At 36.4% G+C, this 25,051-nt stretch overlaps 1 protein-coding gene across 1 annotated transcript in view; it reads left to right on the top strand.

Moving 5' to 3' along the window:
- Positions 1-25,051, top strand: part of vwa3b.L (von Willebrand factor A domain containing 3B L homeolog) — a 68,685-nt gene that overhangs the window by 24,880 nt on the left and 18,754 nt on the right. The window contains exons 20-27 of the mRNA XM_018247113.2: positions 311-429; positions 2,848-2,898; positions 3,963-4,155; positions 6,386-6,500; positions 7,526-7,650; positions 13,515-13,643; positions 14,900-14,997; positions 21,185-21,405. Of these exons, the coding sequence (XP_018102602.1) occupies positions 311-429; positions 2,848-2,898; positions 3,963-4,155; positions 6,386-6,500; positions 7,526-7,650; positions 13,515-13,643; positions 14,900-14,997; positions 21,185-21,405 (1,051 nt within the window). The remainder of the gene's footprint in view (positions 1-310; positions 430-2,847; positions 2,899-3,962; positions 4,156-6,385; positions 6,501-7,525; positions 7,651-13,514; positions 13,644-14,899; positions 14,998-21,184; positions 21,406-25,051) is intronic.

The following is a 25,051-nucleotide window of genomic DNA, read 5'->3' on the forward strand; positions in this document are numbered from 1 at the left end:
AAATCTCACATTTTGATAAATCTGCCCCTTAAAGTAATAATAGAGATCAAAACTGGAAATCACAATTCTAGCATTAAGGGGCAGATTTATTAAGGTTTGAGTTGTGTTTTCCACGTAAATTCAAGTTTTATAGTTCATTTTCTTTGGTCAAAACATACTTTTTCAGGTTAAAAAAAATAAGCAAATGCTGTCTGCTCATTGCTTGTTAGGGGTTACTAGACGTGGAACAAACTTTACACCTTTAAGCATCAAAGCAATATTATAAAAGCATTATAAAACTGTAAACAATAACCTACTCTATTTGTTTCAGATATTACCTTTGGCCCATATTAGTGGAGACAGGAAGCATGTTTTGTTAGTGAATCCCCAAGCTGTGAACCTGGAGGAATACCAACAAAAGCTGGAAAAGGCAGTTTCAATTTATGAAAGGTGTGGTTCTTGATTATTGCCATCAATTGAATATATTTGTTGTCATTTTAAGTTGATTTTGTCCATATTAGGGGAGGGATTTGTAATATTTAATATATGTGTGAATTACATTTTTACAAAACTCACATGTTGAGGGAATATGATGATTTTTGAAGGCCATTTGTGGATCAATTGTAAAATGAGAGTGTGGATATTCTTGAAGTTGCTCATGAATTCTGTTTTCCTTATGTTTCACTTTGTGAGGGCTTTCAAGATTGTATGCCCTTCCATGACTACAGTTTCTGCGATTCACCTCACTCGCTGATTTTGTGTTGGCTCAATCCATCTGAAAATTATTTCAAATGTCAAGTATGGCATCATCTGCCATCTTCATAGTATGCTTTCAGGTTGTTTCCAATGGAAGTAACCCCAGATATGTGCATAAAGCAACCCCTGTGTGCCCCAATACAGTTGCTTTTAGAAGCTAACCCTTGTGGGTTTCCTCTGTGCAACCAGGTAGGCAATAAACCTCGATTATCAGATGCTTGAGACATGAAGTAATTGGTTGGTCTTGGACCACTACCAGGCTTCATAAGCTTAACTGAGCTGAAATTACTGTATGAGTTTCTTTCCTCATCTTATATAACCACTATCACCTTATAATGTGCACTACCCAGTGTTATGTTTTGGTAGCCGAGGATGAGTAGAGTATAACAGTGCTTTATGTCAATAGACAGAAGCTCTCTTACAGTGAGTAGGAATTTACAGATTATTATTTCTGTTGTGTGATTGTTGAAGTAATACAGGGACCAGACAACGGAGTGCAGAGCTGTAAACATGACCATAAACATAGAGATCACACACACGCGGGTTAATAAGCTGTCTGTCAGCAGATTTTATTGGCCCATGTATGGCCACACAAGAGTATGGCCTTTGGTATTGCTCATTCAGCAACCACTTCTTTCTCTGATCCAGCTGTGATCTGCACCTAGTGCTGGATAAAAGTTTGGTGCATGGTAGAGACTGCAGTGTTGGGGGGTGTAGGCTTTGATGGCACATGTGTAATTGCTATGATGGATTTCAAAATAAAAAATCTACAAAGCATGGATATCAGAAATGTATTACAGGCATCTTAAACTGCATTGGTGTTACCTGGTATGTTTGGGCAGACACTCAGTTGATCATCTGCTCCCACACTGGGCTTGGGGGGATGTCCAGTTTTATGTATGTCAGATGTTTCAAATTTGTTTGGCAAGAGAAATACAAAAGGAGCAGCAAGGATGTTACTGACCTCTCTTTTCCAGTGTTTCTGGCTGAGGGTCTTGAGATGATTACAGGGTGAATATACAGTGGTATATGAATCATTTTATTTCATGATTGAATATGTTATTCAATTGTGTTCTACATAAAATCATGAAGAAAAATAAACACGATAAACATAATTACCTACTACCCTGTCATAACCAGAGTTACTAATAAATAACAAATAGATGTGCTGAACGGACGCTGGTTATGGAAATATTTAAAAAATTTAATAAAAATATATGCTTTTTCTTAAAAACAGAAATTATTTTTTCCACTATAACTTACTTTTATGTTTTCCAATTGCCAGCATTAAGAAGTTAGTGACTTCTATCATAGTAGTCACTAACTTCTTAATGCTGGCAATTGGAAAACATAAAAGTAAGTTATAGTGGCTCTTCATGTATTACTTGTCTACAAAATCCAGAATTAGCTCCTTTTGGGTTTTCATTTATTGTGGTAGTTATGGTAGGTATTTTTTATTGAAAAACATTTGTCAAAGTGCTAAAAATGGTTGATAGAAATCGGAAGTGTGGTGGCCCCTTTTAATGGTCCATATGAGTCACCATGTCCCACCCTGTTGCTCCACTGAGATTAATATCAGTCCTTTTTTATTAAGCTGTTTTTAATATTGTGCCATGGTGCATTATGCGTCACTTAAAGAGTTACTTAAGAGTTTGTTCATTCTGTAGTTCTGTAGTTCCCTTATAAAACTATTTGTTAAAATCCATGTACAATATATTCTGGTTTCCTAAACTGGTATATGATTTAAATGCTGTAACTGACATAGCAGCCAGTTTGTCTTAAATTCAGCCATCTTATATTGTATTTTGAACATTCATGAACCTTCATTGAACAGTGTTTCAGAAGAAGGTAGTGATTTCCAAGAGTTATCCCATGTGACTTTGGTATAATGACTAAACTGACAGAGGATACTGATTTAGCATGAAGAATTCAGAGCCTAATAAATTACTCATCTCAGTGGGTAGATGCTAATTTCATGCATGTGATATGATGTGGTGCCTTTGGAATGTAAATTATTCTAGCTATCATTTCAACTGTGTAATCTATTTGTTTATCTTGCCTTATGCTAATCAACTAAAATGTATTCAATCCAATGTTTGTGTCATTTGCCAGGCGCCTAAATCTAGTTATTTGGAGAGCATTATCACAGGAGGAAAGAGACAAGTAAGTTATTTAAATACATAAATATATATATATATATATATATATATATATATATATATATATATATATATATATATATATATATATCTACCTGCAACTACTGTGTGATCTCTCCAACAGAGCAGCCAGTATTGTATGTGAAGAAAAATACACCTTATTTGAATGGATATATTAAGGTTTGTGACTTATACAGAATGCTCCGAAATATGGTTCTAGCATTTCCCATAGGGTACAATATAAACAGTTGTAATTTTTTGTAATAAGACAGAAGACATTTTAAAATATTATCACAATTCTATGCTGATGACTAGACAATTCATATATACAGTATATAACTTATAGCCACCTATATGCATCCTATATGCTCTGTTTGACAGCACTTGTGACAACCGTCTTTGTTTCCACCACTATGAATTTTTTCAGGGGCTAGGGTCCAATGCTCATGTGCAAGATTTGTAGCAGCAATTACATTCAGTCTTACAGTATGTCGACCAAGTTAAGGAATTATGCATCCATAAGGAAGAGATTGAAGGCTAAAACTGACCCATGGAGCATTGCAGTGAGTAAAATATACTCTTCTCACAATACTTAAGATTCCTAGCCATTGAGGATTCAAACCTTTCCTTCTCCTTTAAGAGCTGGCCTTGTCACATATGTTTTCAGTGAACCTGCAGTGCAACACAGAGAAAAGGGGTCCTGGAAAACTGTGGTTCTGCCATGTTGGCACATATGTTGATGCTGTACCATTTAAAAGGTTAGACCAGTTGTATTGTCTAGTCATCAGCATAGAATTGTGATAATATTTGAAAATGTCTTCTGTCTTATTACAGAAAAAAAACAAAATCAGTAAAAATTAAGAATTGTTTATATTGTACTCTATGGGAAATGCCAGTACCAATTTTCAGAGCGTTCTGAATAATAAGTCACAAACCTAAATATATCCATACAAATGAGGTGTTTTTTTTCTTCACATACAGTACTGGCTACTGTTGGAGAGATCACACAGCAGTTGCAGGTAGATATAAATTATATAGAAATGCTCATACATTTATCTTTACCTACAGGTTTCAGAGCGATATTCCAGTCTCATACATGGAAAACAAAGAGGCTTTGTTACAAGCATTAGACAGGCTAGGCTGGCCGATAACATCTGAAGATGTAACTCTGCTGGAAGATGAAATAAACACTGCAAAAATGTATTTCAATCAGACCTGTCTTCTTCAGGAAGCTATAAAAGACAATGCATCAAAAGAACTGGTAATTCTCATGTACATCGGTTATGCTTTGAATGCCAGAAAATAGAATTTCTTTCATAGACTCATGACCTGTCAGTTAATTACTCCTTGTAAGGTTATGGTGTGAAATGTTAAACATTTCAGGGCTCATTTACCAAAGTAATACTTAATGTAAAGTGCAACATTCAGACCAAAATAATCATGTTTTTGGACCACAATGCAGTCTTTTTTTCCCAACTAGCATCCACTGTGGTAAATTGTATGAAAGTTGTAGTTCATAATGTTTTTGTTCATTTGTGTGTGAGTGGCATCACTTCCAGTGCACAATAACAGCAATAGCATTGACTCAACTTGCTAAAGTAACCCTGGAAGTATCACCTCCTGAAAGCAGGCTTTATTTTTTCTGTTATGACTTTTTTTTTTAACTCAGTTTATCAGGGCAGGCTGAATAGGTGCATAGGCAGAACATGAAAGCAGTACAAGTGTGCATTGGAGCAAAGTTGTTGTTTCCATTATTGAGCACTGCACCTGAGCATGCATTTTTAAAATGTTCTTTTTTTTCTGTCTTTTTCAACATTTTTTCTTATCACTGTTACTTTGTCTTTTTATCTTTGCATACAGTTCCCACTAAAATGAATTTAGCTGCAAGTCCAGGGTGGGTGGATTTTAAGCACCTTAGGGCTGCACCCTAGGCACAGACCCATAGGTGCCCTTCCTTCATACTGCTAGATCTGTTCTTGGCCCATTATCACAAATCTGATTTCTCTAATCCAGACCTAGAGTCATTGTATTTATTACTACCCCAGATGCAGCAGCAAATTGGGATACATATGTAAAGCAAAAAATCTTTTATTGATAATTGAATGTCATCTTACAGTGATATTGCATACATCACCTCTACTCCTGCCTTCCAAAAATGAAGTCAACAGCTTTTGCTGTTGGAAAGAGCAACCACCACTATTTCTTTTTATAGGTTTCCATCAGGATGGTTGTGGGCTGTGTGGTTCTGTATGGGCTATAAGATACTTACAGACAATGTTGGACTAATATTGTCATGAAGCCATCAAACATAAGAGTTTTTTAATGTGACAGATATTACATACTTGAGGGTAAAATTAATACTACTTAACAGGTTTAAAGTTTGCTCCAGGTATACGTACCCATAGCAGTAAGTCAGATGTTGTTTTCAAACATCAGATTACTACATATTATTGGCTTCTTTATTTCTACGTGTTACTAGAAACATAGCATATCGCAAACTGTTTTTTATAACTTTATTTATATACACTGCCCCCTTATACATAACCGCTTATCTTTACTCCAACTTACATCCAAAATCCCTCCAAATTTCAAGTAGCTGCTAAAAAGTTGCCTTGATGATGCTTTTTTTACGGTCTTAAAATTTTTTGTTTTTTATAGCCTTTTTACAGGAACCAAAAATGTAATTTTTTTTTCTTGTTGTGCATTTATTTTATATTAATCTCCCAAGGTAGTAGAGTCCATACCTCACATACAGATAGCTTTTCATTTTTTATGTAGTCTTTTTGTTACTGAGATACAAAACTCTAGGGGTGCCTGGATTATTTGCTTTATTTTAGAGGTCCACTAATTTTTGAAGGAGAAGGCAGTATCTCATATCTTCCTATGCTGCTCCCTAGCGTGTGCATCTGAATGCCTACATGTCTCTCTCTGCCCCTCATGAAAGGCATCTGTAAAGTCCAATAGTACTTGACCCCTAATATATTATTAACTTTCAGTTGCTTCTTTAAATACGTCTACACTTTTAGCTTTTATGCTTATTTTTTCTTTAAGCTTTTTTGAAACTGATGATAATAAAACATTATCATAGTTATTGTATATTTGTATTTCAAGGTCATTCCTGAACATATTGCAATTCATTGATAAATGATTCTCACCTTAGGGTTCACTAAAAAGTCCTACCTTTGCAAATACATAGACTGTACTGCTAACATTGACAAATGCATTTTGGTTCACAGAGATAAAGAGTTGTATTGTAAAAATAGTATCAGGTAAACTTCAGACAGCACAGATTGGTTTTGTTAGGTCTTTCTAAGTGAACAGCCTTAATTTATTACAGTGCTTTTTAAAATTCATCTACTGTAAATTCTCTGCTTTCAATAACATGCTTTTTCTTTTGTTGCCACTATTACAGATCAGTGAACTAACAATGTATGTTAATGTAAAATAACAGTGAAGTTGTATTATAATAATTTAAATACACTAATTTACAGAGTAATGAGGAAAAAAAGAAGCAAATGCCCAAAAAGATAAAAAAACAAACATTTGATGCACTGAGAGGTCAAAAAGTCATCGCAAGATCGGACATTGATGGATTTTATTATCAAGGTACCAAAGTCTTGTTTGAAGTTTTGTTATGGAACACTTATATACATACCTATGACTATAATTACTAAAGTAAAACTTGCATTTACCACTGAATGCATTAGATGTCCAAGTCATCAGGTTCTCATTTAGCTGCAGTTGGCAAGTGCCAGCAGTAATCATCCTGTCTTCACTGCAGGCCTACTACACTTTCAGAATTATGTCTGTCAGTTGTTCAGGTGAAGGCAGAGTGCTATGAATTTAAAGATGACCCATATAGCATTCCTTATTATACAGCTCAGGTAATGTTGCAAACTGCCGAGCAGGATGTAGGCATATGGTGAACATACTGTAGGTGCATAAAGGCTCTATAATCTTCCCTTAATCTGCTCTTTAGAGAGAGAGAGCTCTTTCAGTTGCACTTATGGAAAAGGTTACATAAACACCATTTGACCTTCCAAAATAAATACAAATGGATGTTTTAAACAGATATACCTGTGTGTAAGTAAAGAAAACCATGAAACACCAATAAACCAGTTCCCCACCCCCCCTTAGGCTCACAGTGTAATGCAACCCCTCCTCACCTTGTTCGTTATGGCATGATGGATTCTGGGACTTGAAGTTCCCCCTGCTTTCCAGAGAATCTATGCACTATCCGCTATGGTAAACAGAAGGAAGTCCCAGAATCCATTGCTTCACAAAGGAACAAGGTGAGTAGGGGTTGAATTGCACTGTGGGGTGGGGAACTGGTCCCAGAGTCTGCAGACATATGTTCATAGTTTGTAGTCCTTTCTGTGAAATCAGGTATATCTGTATAAAAAATTAATTTATACATATTTTTGGTAGATCAAATACTGTTTAGGCACTTTTTTACAAAACCCCAACTGAATGAGCTCATGTAAAAAAAGGTTTTCGTAGTAAAGAACTTTCAAAATACAGGTTTATAATTTACTTAAAGTAATTAAATATACTTACCCATTTATACTGCACAAAAAAAAAAAAATGTTTTCCTTGTGTCTGATGCTGTGTGTTTGTATTTGTTTTTGTAGGAACTCTGGTAAGAAGTGTAAGTTCAAAGTGTGCCCTTGTGGATTTCAGCCATGGAGAAAATCAAATTGTTCCAATCAGTTTTATCATAAGAAGAGGAGGTGCTGTGCCATGTCCATCTCTGAAGGTTATTGTTTTACTTGTTAAAATGCAATGTTACGGTGGCCATGGGCAGATTCCAAAACCAAGTTGGCAGCATATCTTGCTGTCTATAGGGCACTACAACAAGTCTACCAGACTGATCTGGCCTAAAATCCTCCGATTATCAATCGGACAGGTTTAAAAATCTCATCAGGGTGATGACTGCATTGGCTCGTTGATGTGGCCTGAATCCACGTAGCTGTGATCCAATATTGAACAAAATAATAAAAAGCATAGACATTGAAAAAGTATTTAAGGAAGCTTACCGCTTTCCATATGGGGTCCGGGTGCTCAAGCCCCCCGCCCTCAGCAGGGGGAGAAAATGCTTGCAAAACCAGAAAAATAGAGCTGGCACTACTCCGATACCCCAAAATATGATAGAATTAAGTAAAGTTTATTTTTTATACAAGATGCAATAAAGCTTTTTTGTACTACTTTACAAATATTTTGAGACTCCTGGACCTTACTTAATTGTTCATATTTTTGTAAGCAAGGAATGTCGTTGCAAAGCAAAACCTTTTTGGTTAAATAGAAGTGTTGGTGTTGAGGTGGGTAAAGAAAAGACGTGCTTTTAAGGCTTTCAAGTTAGCTGGGACAGTTGAATCATTTATAAGGTACAAGGAGCCAATAAATCATACAAAGAAGCTATAAGGCAAGCTAAAATTGATATGCAAAAGGATATTACAGCAAGCAGTAAAAATAATCCAAAATTATTTTTAAAATATGTTAATAGTAAAAAAATTAAACAGGAAGGGGTGGGACCTTTAGTATCAGAGGGGGTCAGCTGGTTGATGAAAACAAAATAAAAGCGCAGATTCTGAACTCATATTTTTCGTCTGTCTACACAAACGAGGAACCAGTTAATGAAGGTTTCCTTCTTAATAGTCCCAATTCTAGTAATACAACTAATGATGCATGGTTCACACATGAGGAAATTCAAAAGAGACTAGAACATGTTAAGATAAACAAAGGTCCGGGGCCAGATGGTACTCATCCCAGGGTACTTAGCAAGCTTAGCTCTGTGATTGCCAAACCTCTTTACTTAATTTTTCAGGATTCATTGAGGTCTGGCATAGTGCAGTGAGACTGGCAAATTGCTAATGTGGTGCCTCTATTCAAAAAAGGATTCCGTTCTCAGCCTCAAAACTATAGGCCAGTTAGTCTGACATCAGTGGTAGGAAAGCTTTTTGAAGGGTTAATAAAGGATAAGATACTGGACTTTATAGAAAATCATAATACTATGAGTGTGTGTCAGCATGATTTTATGCGTAATCGATCTTGCCAGACTTACTACATTTCTTTTTATGAAGGTAAGCAGGGACCTTGATTCTGGGATGTCAGTGGCATCAAGCATTTGATACAGTGCCACACAAAAGGTTACTGGTTTAATTAAGGAATGTTGGCCTGGAACATAGTATTTGTACCTGGATAGAGAACTGGCTAAAAGATAGACTACAAAGAGTGGTGGTAAATGCATCATTTTCTAATTAGTGTTGTTAGTTGAGTACCGCGGGGCTCTGTACTAGGTCCCTTGCTTTTCAACATGTTTATTAATGACCTGGAGGTGGGCATTGAAAGTACTGTTTCTATTTTTGCAGATGATACTAAATTGTGCAGAACTATAGGTTCCATGCAGGATGCTGCCACTTTGCAGACTGATTTGTCTAAACTGGGAAACTGGGCAGCAAACTGGAAAATGAGGTTCAATGTTGATAAATGCAAGGTTGCACTTTTGGCAAAAAAAATATAAATGCAAGTTATACACTTAATGGCAGTGTGTTGGGAGTTTCCTTAAATGAGAAGGATAGAGGGGTTTTTGTAGATAACAAGTTGTCTAATTCTGGGCAGTGTCATTCTGTGGCTGCTAAAGCAAATAAAGTTCTGTTTTGCATAAAAAAGGGCATTAACTCAAGGGATGAAAACATAATTATATATATAGGTCCCTGGTAAGGCCTCATCTGGAGTATGCAGTGCAGTTTTGGACTCCAGTGCTTAAGAGGGATATAAATGACCTGGAGAGAGTGCAGAGACGTGCAGCTAAACTGGTTAGAGGGATGGAAGACTTAAATTATGAGGGTAGACTGTCAAGGTTAGGGTTGTTTGCTGGAAAAAGGCACTTGCGAGGGGACATGATTACACTTTACAAGTACATTAGAGGACATTATAGACAAATAGCAGGGGACCTTTTTACCCATAAAGTGGATCACCATAAAAGAGGCCACCCCTTTAGACTAGAAAAAAATAAATTTCATTTGAAGCAATGTAGGTGGTTCTTCACAGTCGGGACAGTGAGGTTGTGGAATGCACTGCCGGGTGATGATGTGATGGCTGATTCAGTTAATGCCTTTAAGAATGGCTTGGATGTTTTTTTTGGACAGACATAATATCAAAGGCTATTGTAATACTAAACTCTATAGTTAGTATAGATATGGTTATATATAATTTATGTGAAAGTATGGAGGGGTGTGTGTATGGATGCTGGGTTTTCATTTGGCGGGGTTGAACATGATGGACTTTTTTCAACCTGATTTCATTATGTAACTAAGTAACTAAAGCTATTGACAAACTTGTAACACTTGTAAATTGAACAGATTTTCTGTCTAGAGGATTATATTCATATTAATGCTCACATTATGAATGAACAGAAGTTCAAAAAAGTGAAAGTTTTGGCTTGTATTATTATTTCATAGTATATTCCCACAGTTCACCAGTGGGAAATTTCACAGCACTCTATTTACTTGGAAATTAAGTGTAAAGCATATTTGCTCTTTTTAATAATTACCGTATATACTCGTGTATAAGCCGACCCGTGTATAAGCCGAGGTACCTAATTTACCTAAGAAAACTGGAAAAATTTATTGACTCGTGTATAAGCCTAGGGGCTGATTGAAAATCAATCTGTACCTGCACCCACTGAATAACAATGAAAGGTAGGCCTGCCCACAGTTTAAAAAAAAAAAATTGTAAGCACACCAGTCACAGTAAAATAACTTATAACTCAACCAGGGGCAGAGAGATGGAAAGATGCAGCAACTACATACGAGGCTCCTTCTGCGGCCCCAACAGTGTGCAGGACACATGTAAATGTTTACAGTCCGCAGCAAGAGCTTTGAAATTCCTCTGCTTATTTTGGTCACAAACTCTTCTAGGAGAATATGGCCTGGATGGGGGAAGGGGGTCCAATAATCCCATTATTATAAATAAGCCCCTGTTTAGCAGTTGGTGCTGCCCATGCTGGTTCCTGTAGGGAGAAGATAATCCATATAGAATACAGGGCTAGCAGTGGGTGCTGGGAAATAACACAACACTTTATACAAAAGGGCCCTGGTCCCCACACCCCATTTTGTGAGCCTATGAATATCAATGAAGTGAGGAGTTACTAATGACACACCCAGGTGCTGAAAGTAGGGGTTATTTTCTTTCAAATACCGTATATACTCCGTATATACGCCAATCCCTCACCGGATCCCTCACCTCCCTCTCCCATAGCGCATCAGGACTCTGTGACTGACTGTCACGATCGCCGCCCGGAGCAGGTCCAGGAGCTCCGGGCGGCGCGTCCTTCCCTGCTGGCGTCGCTCCCAAAATGGCGGCGCCCATGGCCGCCACGTGGGTAGCGGCGCCGGCGCCTCTACCCACGTGGCGGCCATGGGCGCCGCCATTTTGGAAGGACGCCGGCAGGGAAGGACGCGCCGCCCGGAGCTCCTGGACCTGCTCCGGGCGGCGATCGTGACAGTCAGTCACAGAGTCCTGATGCGCTATGGGAGAGGGAGGTGAGGGATCCGGTGAGGGATTGGCGTATATACGGAGTATATATGGGAGAGGGAGGTGAGGGATCCGGTGAGGGATTGGCGTATGACCCGCGTATAAGCCGAGGTCGAGTTTTTCAGCACATTTTGGGTGCTGAAAAACTCGGCTTATACGCGAGTATATACGGTATACCCCTAAACATCCTATACAAGTTAATAAAGGTCAAGAGAGTTCCCTTCTGGTGACCTGTGATGAACTCCATTCTCATCTCATTCTCAGCTTTTGTGTAGATTGTTGAATTGCTCTCCCTTCCAGTTTATATTCCTCTGTGTAATAAACTGATGTTCATATAATACCTTTCCTCTCTAACTAAAAAGTGTAGACAGCCAAATCCATAAAGCTTTTCCCATCCAAGAAAGGCAATTGATTGCAGAAATTGCAGGTGAATTTTTGGACTCACTTGTGTTTTCTGTAATTGATTGCTTTGCCTTGTTGCCAAATGGGTCTTAAACTAAACAAGCAATTTTTTTCATGATTGAGTTTTTGACAAAAAAAAGTGAAAATATATATAGACATAGCTTTGCCTTTTTGCCTTGTCCTTATTCTTCATTCTTATTCTTGATTTTATTCCCTAAAATACAAGACAACAGTGTTTTACTGTATAGTGAATATCTGTAATGTGTCCACATTTAGCAAGAGAGGTTTAATACTGAGAGTAATTGCGACTCTCCCAACTTATTGTAAAGTAAAAGAAATTTCATCAAAAAATTGCTCAGCTGAAATGTCTACATTTCCCTTTATTGACTGGTTTCTCATCAATGACAGACAGACAGACCATAGGTATTTTCCCATACAGTTATCACAAACTTTCAGTGGAGGGTTCCACAACATGGTATCTCAAAGTTGAGTGATGTGACATGAAGTAGACTTTCTTGCCCACCTTGAGCGGCCACTCATCTTGCCATCAAGGTAGGAAGGAAAGTGACCATGTACCTGTTCTGCTCAACCACATTATATCCAGCCACCTGCAAGAGGTAATACCAGGCCATATTGCTGTTTTCCAATAACGTTTCAGTTCTTTGGGATAGAACCTTGAAATAAAATGTAAAGGAAATAGTACAAAACTGGGCCATTCAACATAGCATGTCTGACTCATACTATAGATAGATTTTAAGCAAGAGAGAAAATACAGGGTTAATGAAATTAGCTCATAGTACAGAGTTTATATAGTGACTTGTCCAACAGCAATCTTAGCATTATGGAAGGAATTTTTCACCCTCTGAAGAGAGGAATCAAAAGGAAGAGTTCATCTTCCTGTAGATCAGCTAGCAGTTAGACAGGTTTCATTTTTATGAAAAGGTTGAACTCGATGGACATGGGTTTTCTTTTCAATCTCAATTACTATATACCTATGCTACCCATGTTATGCAGGTAAGTAATGGCTCTTTTTTAACAGCTACAATCTGTTTATCCTTAAGAGCTGGACACAAGCTATAAATCCCAACATGGAGAGGTTTGGCAAAGGATAGGCAGGGACCAGGTATGTCTCTCTATGTTCAACTTCCCAGGAGTTCACTACAACCTGTTCTTTCATTAAACCTCTTCCCTAACTCTTACTGCCAAGCACACTGTCATGACAGGCATTAACATTTCACTTATATTTCACCCTCTTTATTTCTAGACGTAGATTGAGCAATGAAATGAATCCTTATGTATGCTCTCAACACTTTCAGACTCACAAGTAACATAGGAGTTGGGCTCTGTTGTCCATTGTGGACATGACAGCTATAATACAACAAACCGCTTGTTTGTATAGTTTATATAAGATAAAGCAGATGGGTCTGTATGTACTGGCATCAAATGTTTATATTCAGAGTTGTCTTGTATATAAGCATATTTAGGAAATATACTCTCTGTAATAGCATGTGAAGCTGATCTTCTTTCACAGCTTGTGGTTTATTAAATGGAAAGAGAGGACCTGGAAATTGCTGCATTCAAAATCCTGATTATCACATTTTTCCTGAGCACAAACAGGCAATTTCAAAAGCATTAGTTCATCTGTCTCATGAGTTATATTCTTTGTATGATATTTGTTTACAGGTTGGAGATTTTGTATTTTCAAAAACACGAGCAAGAAGTGGTTGCTACGTACCTGCGGTGGTCATAGCAACTCCAAGGACTGAAGCAATAGATAAACTGTACACTGTTCTGAAATACAACGATAGGAAAGTAAGTGGGACTTCCATCGAGCACTTGTGTCTATTTTTCACTCTGAGTACAATGCATGCTGTAGCCTCTGGTACTTCACACGACAATGCCTTATGCAATGGCTCACTAATCTGTGCATTAACTCGTTCACTGACAGCGAACCAGTACTATAGCAAGAGAATATGTTAATTCCTTTAAAAGAAATCCTACTTGCCACTGATAATTAGTCAGACCACAGGTTCCTTCAGTTAAGGCTATAGGGATATCTAAAAACAGCAGATTCTATTACAAGTGTAAAGACAGAACTCACAGCACTACCTCACTGTTGGTATTAAAGGGGTCATCAACACAAAAACCGTGCCCTGCAAGAAAATGCAGCAATAAGTAACTTTCAAGTATACATTCATGAGAAATGTTCAGTCCGAATGTAATGGCTATAGAAAGCAGTATATATATCTAGCTGTTTATATTCTGTGAACTTCTGGTTCTGACTTCTGAAATAGTATAGCTTGTAGCTGAAACCAGCTGATTAACGGACATGGAAGAAAGCCGACGCTGCCGCGTTGTTAAAAAATCTAGAAAAAGAAAGATAAATAACTGCTTTCAACTGCATGTACATTTACCAATAAATTTAAAAGCATAGAAATTTCTATTTGTACATATCTGTTGGAAATATATTTTGCATCATTTTGGGTTGAAATTACCTTTAAAAGGAAAATATTACCCATTTATAAGATATTGATTTTTAGAGATATCCTCACACATATTGAGGGCCTTTGCTCTCATGACATTCCTGCCACTATATTTGCAGTTTTATCATGCATGTTTGCAGATTTCCGTATTTAAGGGAAATCTGAAAACATTTATGATAACTGCTAGGGATGCACCGAATCCACTATTTTGGATTCGGCCGAACCCCCGAATCCTTTGCAAAAGATTCGGCCGAATACCGAACCGAATCTGAACCCTAATTTGCATATGCTAATTCTGTCTGGGCATGGGAAACCCTTTTTTACTTCCTTGTTTTGTGAAAAAAGTCACGCGATTTCCCTCCCTGCCCCTAATTTGCATATGCAAATTAGGATTACGATTCGGTTCGGCTGGGCAGAAGGATTCGGGCGAATTTGAATCCTGCTGAAAAAGGCCGAATCCTAAAGCGAATCCTGGATTTGGTGCATCCTTAATAACTGCATTGTCTCTGGAAAAGTCTCTGCTTTTGCTAGAAATATCACATCAATATTTGGCAAGCATCCCAAACTGTATTTTTTGTTGTTTAGGAGCACTGTTTAAGAAGTGAACTAATTAAAATCAGTCAGCCTCTGTTTACCTTTGCCTGTCGGTATATTAGAGAAGCACAAATGGTGGATCATACCATGTAAGTATGCATGGAAAAAATTATTTCTTGTTCACTGTGAAATACTGTATTTTATAATACTAAAATCTGTTTTTTTTATTATAGTATGCAAAACACATATGATAAAAATTCTTGATGATAAATTAAGACTAAATAAAAATTGTCTTTGATACAGTTTTGTGGTATGATGCCAGCTGATTTTTATTACAAAGTAAGGTATGAAAGAGACTACCTGCAAGATTTTGTATTTTTATTTTGGTGCTTTTCAAATACAGAAATTACTGTTTAAAGAAGAAGGAAAGCTACTGAAGCAGTTTATTGTCAATAGATTAGCCAAAATAGTGCAAGCTATAACACTATATTTATTCTGCAGAATGCTTTTCCATACCTGAGTAAACAGCTCTATAAGCTCTCTCTGTTTGTTTAGGATAGCGGCTGCCATATTAGCTTGTTGTGACATCACTTACTGCCTGAGTCTCTCCCATCTCACTCATAGCTCTGGGCTCAGATTACAGCAGGTAGGGGAAGGGGAGAGAAGTAAACTGAGCATGCTCAAGCCATAGCCCTGGAGGTTCAAGCTGAAAACAAGAAGTCTGATACAGAAGCCCATGTGTACACAATAGAAGGAAAGAAACATGGAGTTTCTTTTGACAGAGGACTCAGCACAGCATTACTTGAGCGTTTACTGGCATATTTATATAGACCTTTCTGATAAAGTTTACTTAATTTTAGCCTTTCCTTCTCCTTTAACCCCTAAATGTATTGGCAACCACCACATTGTTCCAGTTGCTTTTAAAAGGCCCCACATGGGGATTTCTGAGCCCCCCCCCAAAGATTTGTGTAAAATGGTATAAATTGTCTGTTTAAAATCAATTGATTTTAAACAGACGGTTTATACCATTTTACACAAATCTTTGTTTGTTTGTTTTTAAAAAATCTTTCTAAAAGCAAATTTTTTTTCTACTGCTCAGAAATCTTATCCACACTCTCCAAAACTGTTTTATCGCTAAGTACTCTGGGATTTGTGGTTTTATAGATAAGTTAGCTCTCAAAACAGACAGATAAAGTTACAAATCGAGACCACAGTCCCAGAAGTGCTGACTTCTCCTCCTTTGCGGGGTCCCGAAGATAGAAAAAATTGAGATAGTTACTACGGGACTTCTCCACCCTCTTATATTTCCTTTTCATTTGCTTAAAAATTCTGAGCAATTATTTTAATTTTTCACTGAATGAATTATTTAATTTGGCATTTATTCACTTTAGAATTTTTTAATTTAATAGTTAATTGAATCTGACATATATTCTGTAAAATGTTATATACAATGGTGAGAATTAAGTGATTATGAAAAATGAAATTAATTTGTGGTTTAATCTTTGATTAACTTAGCACTTTAGTCACTTTAAACTAAGCACTTATTAACTTTAATTCCCAAGACAATTCTTTGCACTAGCACTTTAGAATAATACAAAACTCTTGAAGTATTACATAGGAAGGCTACTCTTTTGAAACTTACTATAACAGTTGTTTTAACTTAATGCGTTGTGTAATTCTTAAGTTACTGTTTTAAATCCATAAGAAATAATTTATAAGACATCTCTGATAAAGAGGGGATATCTTTTTCTTTCAATCACATTGATAACACTCTAATTTACTATCCGAGAATTAGTTATTGGATAGTGCCCCCAAACACATACTTGTTAGTAATATAGGATGCGTTATCTGGAAAACTTGTTATCCAGAAAGCTTAAAATTACAGGGAAGGCCATCTCCCAATTATTATTTATACTCCATAATAATCAAATAATGCAAATTTGTTATGATTTCCTTTTTTCTGTAATAATAAAACAGAATCTTGTACCCAACTAAGATACAATTAATCCTTACTAGTAGCAAAACAATCATATTGTGTTTAATTAATCTTTAAATTAATTTTTTAGTAAACTTAAGGTATGGTGATCCTACATACGGAAAGACCCCTTATCTGGAAAATCCCTGGTCAGGAGCATTCCGGATAACAGGTCCCATACAGATTTGAAAAAAAGTGCTGAGCATTTACATACATTTACATTTTGTTTTATTGTGTCTTACCAAACAATGGGATTTGTTAAAATGAATATGTAATAGATTTACTTGAGGTTTAATTAAAAATAGAGGTCTACCATCTCCTTTACTCACTTATCTCAATTGTTATTGCTGATAATATTATTGAAAATGCATTTATAGATTACTGTTGTTTTAGTATCATTTCTAGACATAGAGTTCGAATAAAACAGTTCTACTGGTGGCACAGATGGTTAGCATTTCTGTCTTGCAGCCCTTGCTTTCTAGCCAGAGAATTATCATTTCTCAATGTGCCTGTACAGGTTTTCTTTTGGGTACTCCAAGTCTAAAAATACATACAGACTGTCTGCTAATTAAACTGACCATAGTGTGTGCTTATTGTAGGGTTCTTACCGTATATACTCGAGTATAAGCCGAGTTTTCAGCACTCAAAATGTGCTGAAAAAGTCTACCTCGGCTTATATTCGAGTCAGCATTTTAGGAAAGCATTATTTTTTTTTTACCGTATTGCTGCTATAATATCCGTTAGGTTGCCTGTCCATGTATTCCCCCAGATTCAGCTCAGCACTCTTGTAAAGAAATCCTCACGGCTTCATTGGTGGGTGGGCAGGTTGGCAGATCAGACGGGTCGTGAGGATTTCTTTAGTGCTGAGCTGGGGGAATACACAGACAGGCAACCTAACAGATATTATAGCAGCAAAACAATAAAAAAAAAATGCTTTCCAATTAAAAATAAAACATTATGGGATTACCATATTATTGTCAATTAAGATGCTGGGCAACACCAAAGACACCTGATCTTCACTAAACTTATTTTGCTTAAGTGCCAGTTCTTCCTCTAGGCTTATACTCGAGTCAATACATTTTCCCAATTTACTCAGGTAAAATTAGGTACCCCGGCTTATACTCTGGTCGGCTTATACTCGAGTGGCGCAGGCGCAGGAACTGATGTGTATTATGAAAAGTGGCTTTAAGCTGCTGTAACAATTTTCCAGTTTACTCGAATGGACTTTTTAATTACATAATTCACAAGATACATGTGAGCATGTTGAAAGTTACCAAGTATGTAAACAGACAACATGAGGACACTACACTTAGGCACTTATTAATATGTTTAATATGCTGTGTATTGTGGTGCCTATAACTGCAATGCAATGCAAGAGCTAATGGATTTAAGTCTGTTTTATTAGCCAGTACTCCATGAAGCAGACAAAAACGATAAAATAAGATACATTTTGACATGTCGCATTCATTTTATTCCTGTGTCAAAAAAGAAAAAAAATGCCCATGTGTAAGAGCCCTAAGAGTAAGCCTCTTTACTACCACAGATCAGACTTGTCAGTTATATAAGCTCCATTGCCTCCACCAGACCCCTGAGGGAGGAAACTTGCAGGAACTCGGAAGCTGAGACAAAGAATTTCTGTTGGCTATACATCAAAATATACTTAGATTAAAAGGAGGCACAAAATGTGTAAGAAAACTAAAATTATTGCTCCCTGGCATCAATAAATATGTTTGGGGGGAAATTCCTAAGTCTGCACCGATAAAGGCCTTTTTATCATGCTGTGCAAAAAAACAGAGACACTACACATTACCATCTGCTTGAAAATGCTGTTTAAAAAACAGTGACCCTCTAGCTAAAAAAAAAAAATATGCTTTTTAATCAAATATTTTATTTGCTGCTTAAACACTTGAAATATGGCGATCAGGTGGATTGAGTGAAAACATACAGTTTTAAAAAGCTGACATTTATTTTACACTGTTTTTCCAGCATGATAGTTAGGCCCATAGTGTCTGTTACTGAGAAATACTTTTTTTGCAGCCAAAACATGATCACATTTGTTTCTATCAATTCTTGTGTCAAAATTGGACTGATAGACAAAACGCCAAGACTAGCCGAGGTCCTATTTCATATCATTATGAAGATGTGCCCTAAAGCTTTGGCTCCATCAGCTCCTCCAACATATTGTGCATCTGTCTGATTGCCAGCTTGAACCTGCTCCACTGAAATGTGTTAAAAGTGACGTGAATTCATTGTTTAATGGAGTCAGAAGGGGCATTTTATAGGTGGCTTTGTGCTCATACATATTTCTTCTAAAATACACAGATTAGTGTTTTTACTCACACTTGACAGGACGCGCTGTGTTTTCACACGTTTGCATTCAGGTTATGGCTCTGTGAGCAATGTAGGGCATGCCAATGGTAGCATCTCTTAGTGGTATTGCTATTTGTCTTAATGTATACAGTAAAAGCATACTGATTTTGTAAGCTTTCAAAACTTTCTATTTAGCCAGATTTGTCTTACATGTACTAGGAGGGGTACATTGTACTGAGCTGAGCCTTATTTATCTGAGGTCCCTATAAAGCACCTAAACCTAACAATTTTTAAATGGCATAGGCAATTGCTTATGGCATCAATATGGGATTCACACCATAAGTAAGTTATTTGCTGCAGGGACAAATGTTCATCTCATGCATCTCGAAAACTATTTAAAAAATCGCACTGTGCCAGTTCAGTTTAGCACCCATGATAGTAAATCATCCTTTTAAATCAGATGCTAAATTATGTAAAAAAAAATGGCAGACTCCTGTGAATTTACTGTATTCATAAAATTATGTTTTGTCACAATTACATACACATCAAGCTCAAATGCTTAATAAGGCTGCCTTTAGCTTTAGAAACACTATATTAAATATTATAATTACTTTCAAACCATGCCTGTGTACTGATAGCGTCTATTAATGAAAAGTGCTTAGGGCATTCTGTTGCTACTTAAGAAATCACAGTAATAGATCATTTTAGTTTTCATCTTGTATTCATGCTTCTTGCATGGTGCGGAAAATCAAACTGACAGGACAAAAAAAACCCCATCAAGATTAGAAATCTGCTTTCAGACACAGACAATTAAGCAATGAGCTCTTTGGCATTTTATTATTTACCAGCTATTGCTTCTTCAAACCTTTTCATATAGGTTGCATATTTAGGGTATAACAGTACATATATTAGGGATGCAGATTTGGTTCTTAATTTGGCCAAATCTCATACTTCCCAACTGTCCAGTTCTTCGCGGGACAGTCACGACTTTGACAGCTTAAACTGCAGTCCCATATAGTTACTGAATGTCTTGACTTTCTTTTTGATCTCCTGCACTGAATAGCCAGAAAAAGATAGAACTTTTCTAACTTAATTGGCTTTTGGCAGAGAGCCCAGAATATTTGCCAGGTGCACTTAAAATACTTTTTGTAACAATTTAATATAAGCAAAATAAATTATTGTAACAATTTAAGATAAGCAGGTCTCTTGGGGAAACTGACTTGCAGCTTAAAGGGAAATTCCCCTTCATTAGCAAAACTGTAATAACTGAACCAAAGTTATTACAGTTCAAATTTTCATAACCTGGCAATTTTGTAAAATGAACATGGTAATTAGGAGGTGTGGTCACAAATATTGGCATGGCCAAAATGTTTCAGAATAAATTATCTTTCCATATATTGGCAGTCACAAGGTGGACAATAGCCTTGAACTGGTTATCTCCTTTTCTTTTTTTGTCTAAAATAAAAACTAGAGTTGACCATGTATGTTCAATGTTTTATTTATCAGCCTTGCTAAGCAACAAAGTAGACCAGTACGTTTTTTTGGGAACCTGGGGAGTCAATTCGAAAAGGGACAATAGTCTTTCTGTCTTGATAATTTAAGTGTCATGCTTCTGACTTTCCATTAAATGTTGATAGATGCTCTGTCAAATTACACTGGGTACATTATATGCCCATTTGGCTTCCTTTATACTGGAGTTCACTTTTTAGGATAAAATTGTTTGAAATAACAAAAGCCTGACGTTGACTGTTAATTCCCTTTTTATTTTTTTTCATTGCTTTTTCCTTTTTATTATTTGTTAATTTAAACATGTTCCCCTTGGTTTTACTCTTCTTTTGTTATATAATTGAAAATTCATAAATAAAAAGATAATTAAAAAAAATGTAGATTTCATTCGATATTGCACCTTGCTCACTGCCTCTAGGTAAGTGTATGCACACTGTTATGTTATACTTTCCTTTAAATAGCCATATCTTAAGCAAATCATACTGGAAACAATTTGCAATAAATTTAATTAATCTGATTTTGTCTTTTTCCATATTGAATGTCAGACCAAGTGTCCAGTTTGTTAAACCCCTCACAAAGCCAACACCCAAGAATGAAGAAAAGGAGAGGAAAGCAGGAAAAGCTAGAGGAATCACATCTAAGGGAAAACCTGTGAAAGAGGAAACTGATGAAAAAACTCTCGCTGAAGCTCATTCTGGAAATCAGTCTGTGATGTCCCATAACCCCATCAGTGATTTATCTGGTGACAGTGCAAGTGAAGAGCAAGGTAGGTAGTAGTATTTGTTGTTTTTTTACTTATGGCCCAAAATATAGCATAAATACACATATACATCAGTTAACTTTTCATGTTAGAAAAGCATTCTCCAAATGAAATTTATTTGGAAAAAAACTGCAGTTTTTTAAGAAGTATGTCATAGCATTCATTGTTATGGAAAACAGTTTGATGATAATTAATAAGCTTAAATTAACTGACATAAAACGGGGAGCTGTCTGAACTATATGAGTGTGTGTGTATATATGTGTGTACAGAAGAGATATGTACCTTCCCTCTAGAGTTTTCCCACACTGAGATACATATATATTGCACATGGAATATTTGTTAGAAGAGGTGAGGGTATACATGATGCCAGCACGAGTGATGTTCTCAGTGTCAGCATTTTATTAAAGGGCTCTTCCACCCAAAAACAGTTTTGCACCGTGAAAGAAAATTTAATTTTAAGCACATTTCCAACATGTCTAATTGTTTTAAATTGTTATTAAATGCTATATATGTCTGAACTCTTGGCTTTACCTCCTGTAACAATGTTACAAGTCAGCTGAAAAAAGCATTCAGGGGAAAAATGACTCCTACCAAAGAAGAAAAATGGCAGGCACTCACAGATCCTACAAACAGGCTTGTAAAAGAACTGAGAACTTCATTTAGGCCAAAAAAAAGATAAATACATAGCCTTACGAACAAAGAGACCCAGACGCAGTAGCTCAGACCTATTTTGAAAGATGGTGTATGAATATTGAAACATGATATCAACGAAAGAGATTACTAATCTTCCATACATTAAAGCCTGGGAGAGGGAATTGGGGAACACTCTGTCAGAAGAATAATGGTATAAAATATGGGATAACTTGAAATATAGTTCAGTGAATGTAATATTGACAGAGGCAGGATATAAGGTCCTTATGCTTTGGTACCTAACACCAGTGAGATCATTGCTTTAGGGGCTGCAGTGCTGCAGGGACAATAGGGCATATATGGTCGACCTGCCCAAGGGTAACAAGATTTTGGATAAGAGTATATCATCTGGTTTATTCTATACTACAAGTAAATCTCTGCAAGAACCCGTATGAGGCTTTACTGGGGGCACCCCCCAAAGGGGTCCCAAAACTCAAAAGTAAGCTGTTAAATCATATATTTCTGTCTGCGAGACAGACGATTGCAAAATCTTGGAAATCTTCCACCATTAACTTTACTATGTTTAGAAATAAAATAGATTGGATTTCTATATTTTTAACTAACAGGAATAGCAACAGACAGGCTTCAGTTGGTCCAAAATGTCTGGCAACCATGGATAACATATAGATTTGGAGATAGGCCTACCTCACAACTTCTTGCAATGTAACTTTTCTACCTACAGTCTTGAACCGAAGGTAATTATCTGTCTTGAGTATATTATTACAAGTCTCCAGAAAAGTTTAGGTTAAACGGTGTGCTTAGTTATGTTATCAATAATTGTAAATGTTTAAACGTAATCATCTGTTTGAGAATTAGTTGTAAATATAACGTGAGTTTGACAGTTCAACTTGAAGGCATTTAATGTCAATACAGGGAATGGGACGGATGTTAAGTGCTTTTTTGGGGATAACTCCCCACAATGATCACACATTTATCCTAATGTTTCATTTAAAAAGTGTATTATAAATGTAATGCATATGATGACTAATGGACGGAATGCATGTGTACAATATTGAATGGATATATACTGTAACGCAATACTTATGTCTAAAAATCTACTTATGTCTAAAAATCTCAGAAATAAAAATATTTAAAAAAAAAAAAAATACATAGTCTTACACGTTTCGTACCAGTGGGCACTTAATCATAGCCTATGATTAAGTGCCCACTGACACAAAACATGTAAGGCTATGTATTTATCTATTTTGTGGCCTAAATAAAGTTCTCCGTTATATTACAAGCCTGATGTGGGATCTGTGAGTGCCTGCCGTTTTTCTTCTTTGGTTGGACACCTCCATCTCGAGCTGTAGGTGTGGGGCATGAGCTCCCACGCCCCAAATATTACTGGTGAGATAAAAAAAAAATTTAGGTTTTTACATTGGGACTTTCTTTCTAAGTATATGAAAAATTACTCCTGCCACATTATTTTAAGAGTCTGTTTGTGGTTAAAGAAACCTTTTCATTCTTTTTCCTGTTTATGAGGTTTTGGACATAATTAACAACACATTTACATAGTTAAAAACACTGAAAAATAAAATTACAGTCAAATAACATTAAGGTGATTTCAACTGTATTTCTAGGTTCCCGATAGATGACAATATTTATTTGCACTGTTGACGAGCACTGTTGCTTTTTCAAGCAGAGAAATGCCCATTGTGTGGGAAGAATCCAGAGCAGGGTTAGTCTTTGAGTGTGCCCTTTGTTCCTCTATTGTTTAGCTAGGCCTAGTCCAGTTAATGTATCTAATGCCTTCTGTTTGAAAAGCAGACTAGACCAAAGGGAAGGGCAAAGAGTTGTCATAGTGATTTATTTAATCTGAAAATAATCGTATCACTTATGACTTTCATACTTTTTTCTCTATTCTTATTTCTTCATGCTGCAGAGGAAAAGTAAAGGATCATTTTGCTGCAAACCAGGGAAGTCACTTGATTCAAAGATTGTGTGTGTGTTGTACTGTATTGCTGAGGGTGTTCCTTAAGTGAGGCAAATAAAAGCACAAGTGAAGCCACACAGTACATAAATGGGTCCCTCAAGGCTACCTTGCAGAGCAAAGCTATGACATATCATTAGATAGGTCCTGCCTTACTCATTGCGGTCCCTATATGGATTATTTGGAGGGTTCTCCTAGCCTTTGAGGCACAGTATTTGTATAATAAAAAAGATTCAGATCAGTCAAGGCAAGTTTTAACACCCCTTCAGCTTTGATACTATCAAATCAATTCACAGAAAGTGATCTTAACCAATATTGTTCAGAGTATTACTGATTTTACATGACAGAGCAGAACTATTATGTAATTATCCTTTTTTTGTTTTGTTGTCTGAGCCCCTTGCCGGCTGGCACCTCTCTTGAATGGCATTACTTACTTTTAAAGCTGGAGGTGATAGTTTAGACTTTAGAGGGCATTTGTGTAAATCAGGTTTAAATGGCCTAAGGCAAGCCCTGCACTGAGACCTGACCCTGGTCCTTCAATCACCCCTGGAAGTGGACTCAGATGGCTGTATGCTGAAACCAGCAGTATTACTTTTCAAATTGCCCATATGCCCTCTCTAATGTCTAATTGGATGATTCCATTGTTATGGTTTCTAAGAGGATATTTGTCCATCCCATTTTTTTCTGTCAATATGATAACTATAGGATTACTATACTTTGCTATATTTATGTGTGTATTGGGTAGTTTTAAACTTCAGTGTCCTTTAATAGTTTCCTAAGTATTTATATACATTACTGTACTAAATAGAGAACAGTTTAATAAAAGGATTAATATAGCTTAGTATCAACATAACCTTTGGAGATAAGACATGACTATATTTTATCTATTTTGTAGATACACCTTATATAGTTCTAAATTTAAGATACATTCAACCTCTTTTTATAATCTAGGTTAATTAATTAGGGTATTGAGGCTGCCTCTAAGTTACATAGAAAGAATAATTTTAGTATGCAGACAGAAGCAGAGAGTTT

The sequence above is a fragment of the Xenopus laevis genome, chromosome 2L (assembly GCF_017654675.1).
Source record: "Xenopus laevis strain J_2021 chromosome 2L, Xenopus_laevis_v10.1, whole genome shotgun sequence".
Lineage (NCBI taxonomy): Eukaryota > Metazoa > Chordata > Amphibia > Anura > Pipidae > Xenopus > Xenopus laevis.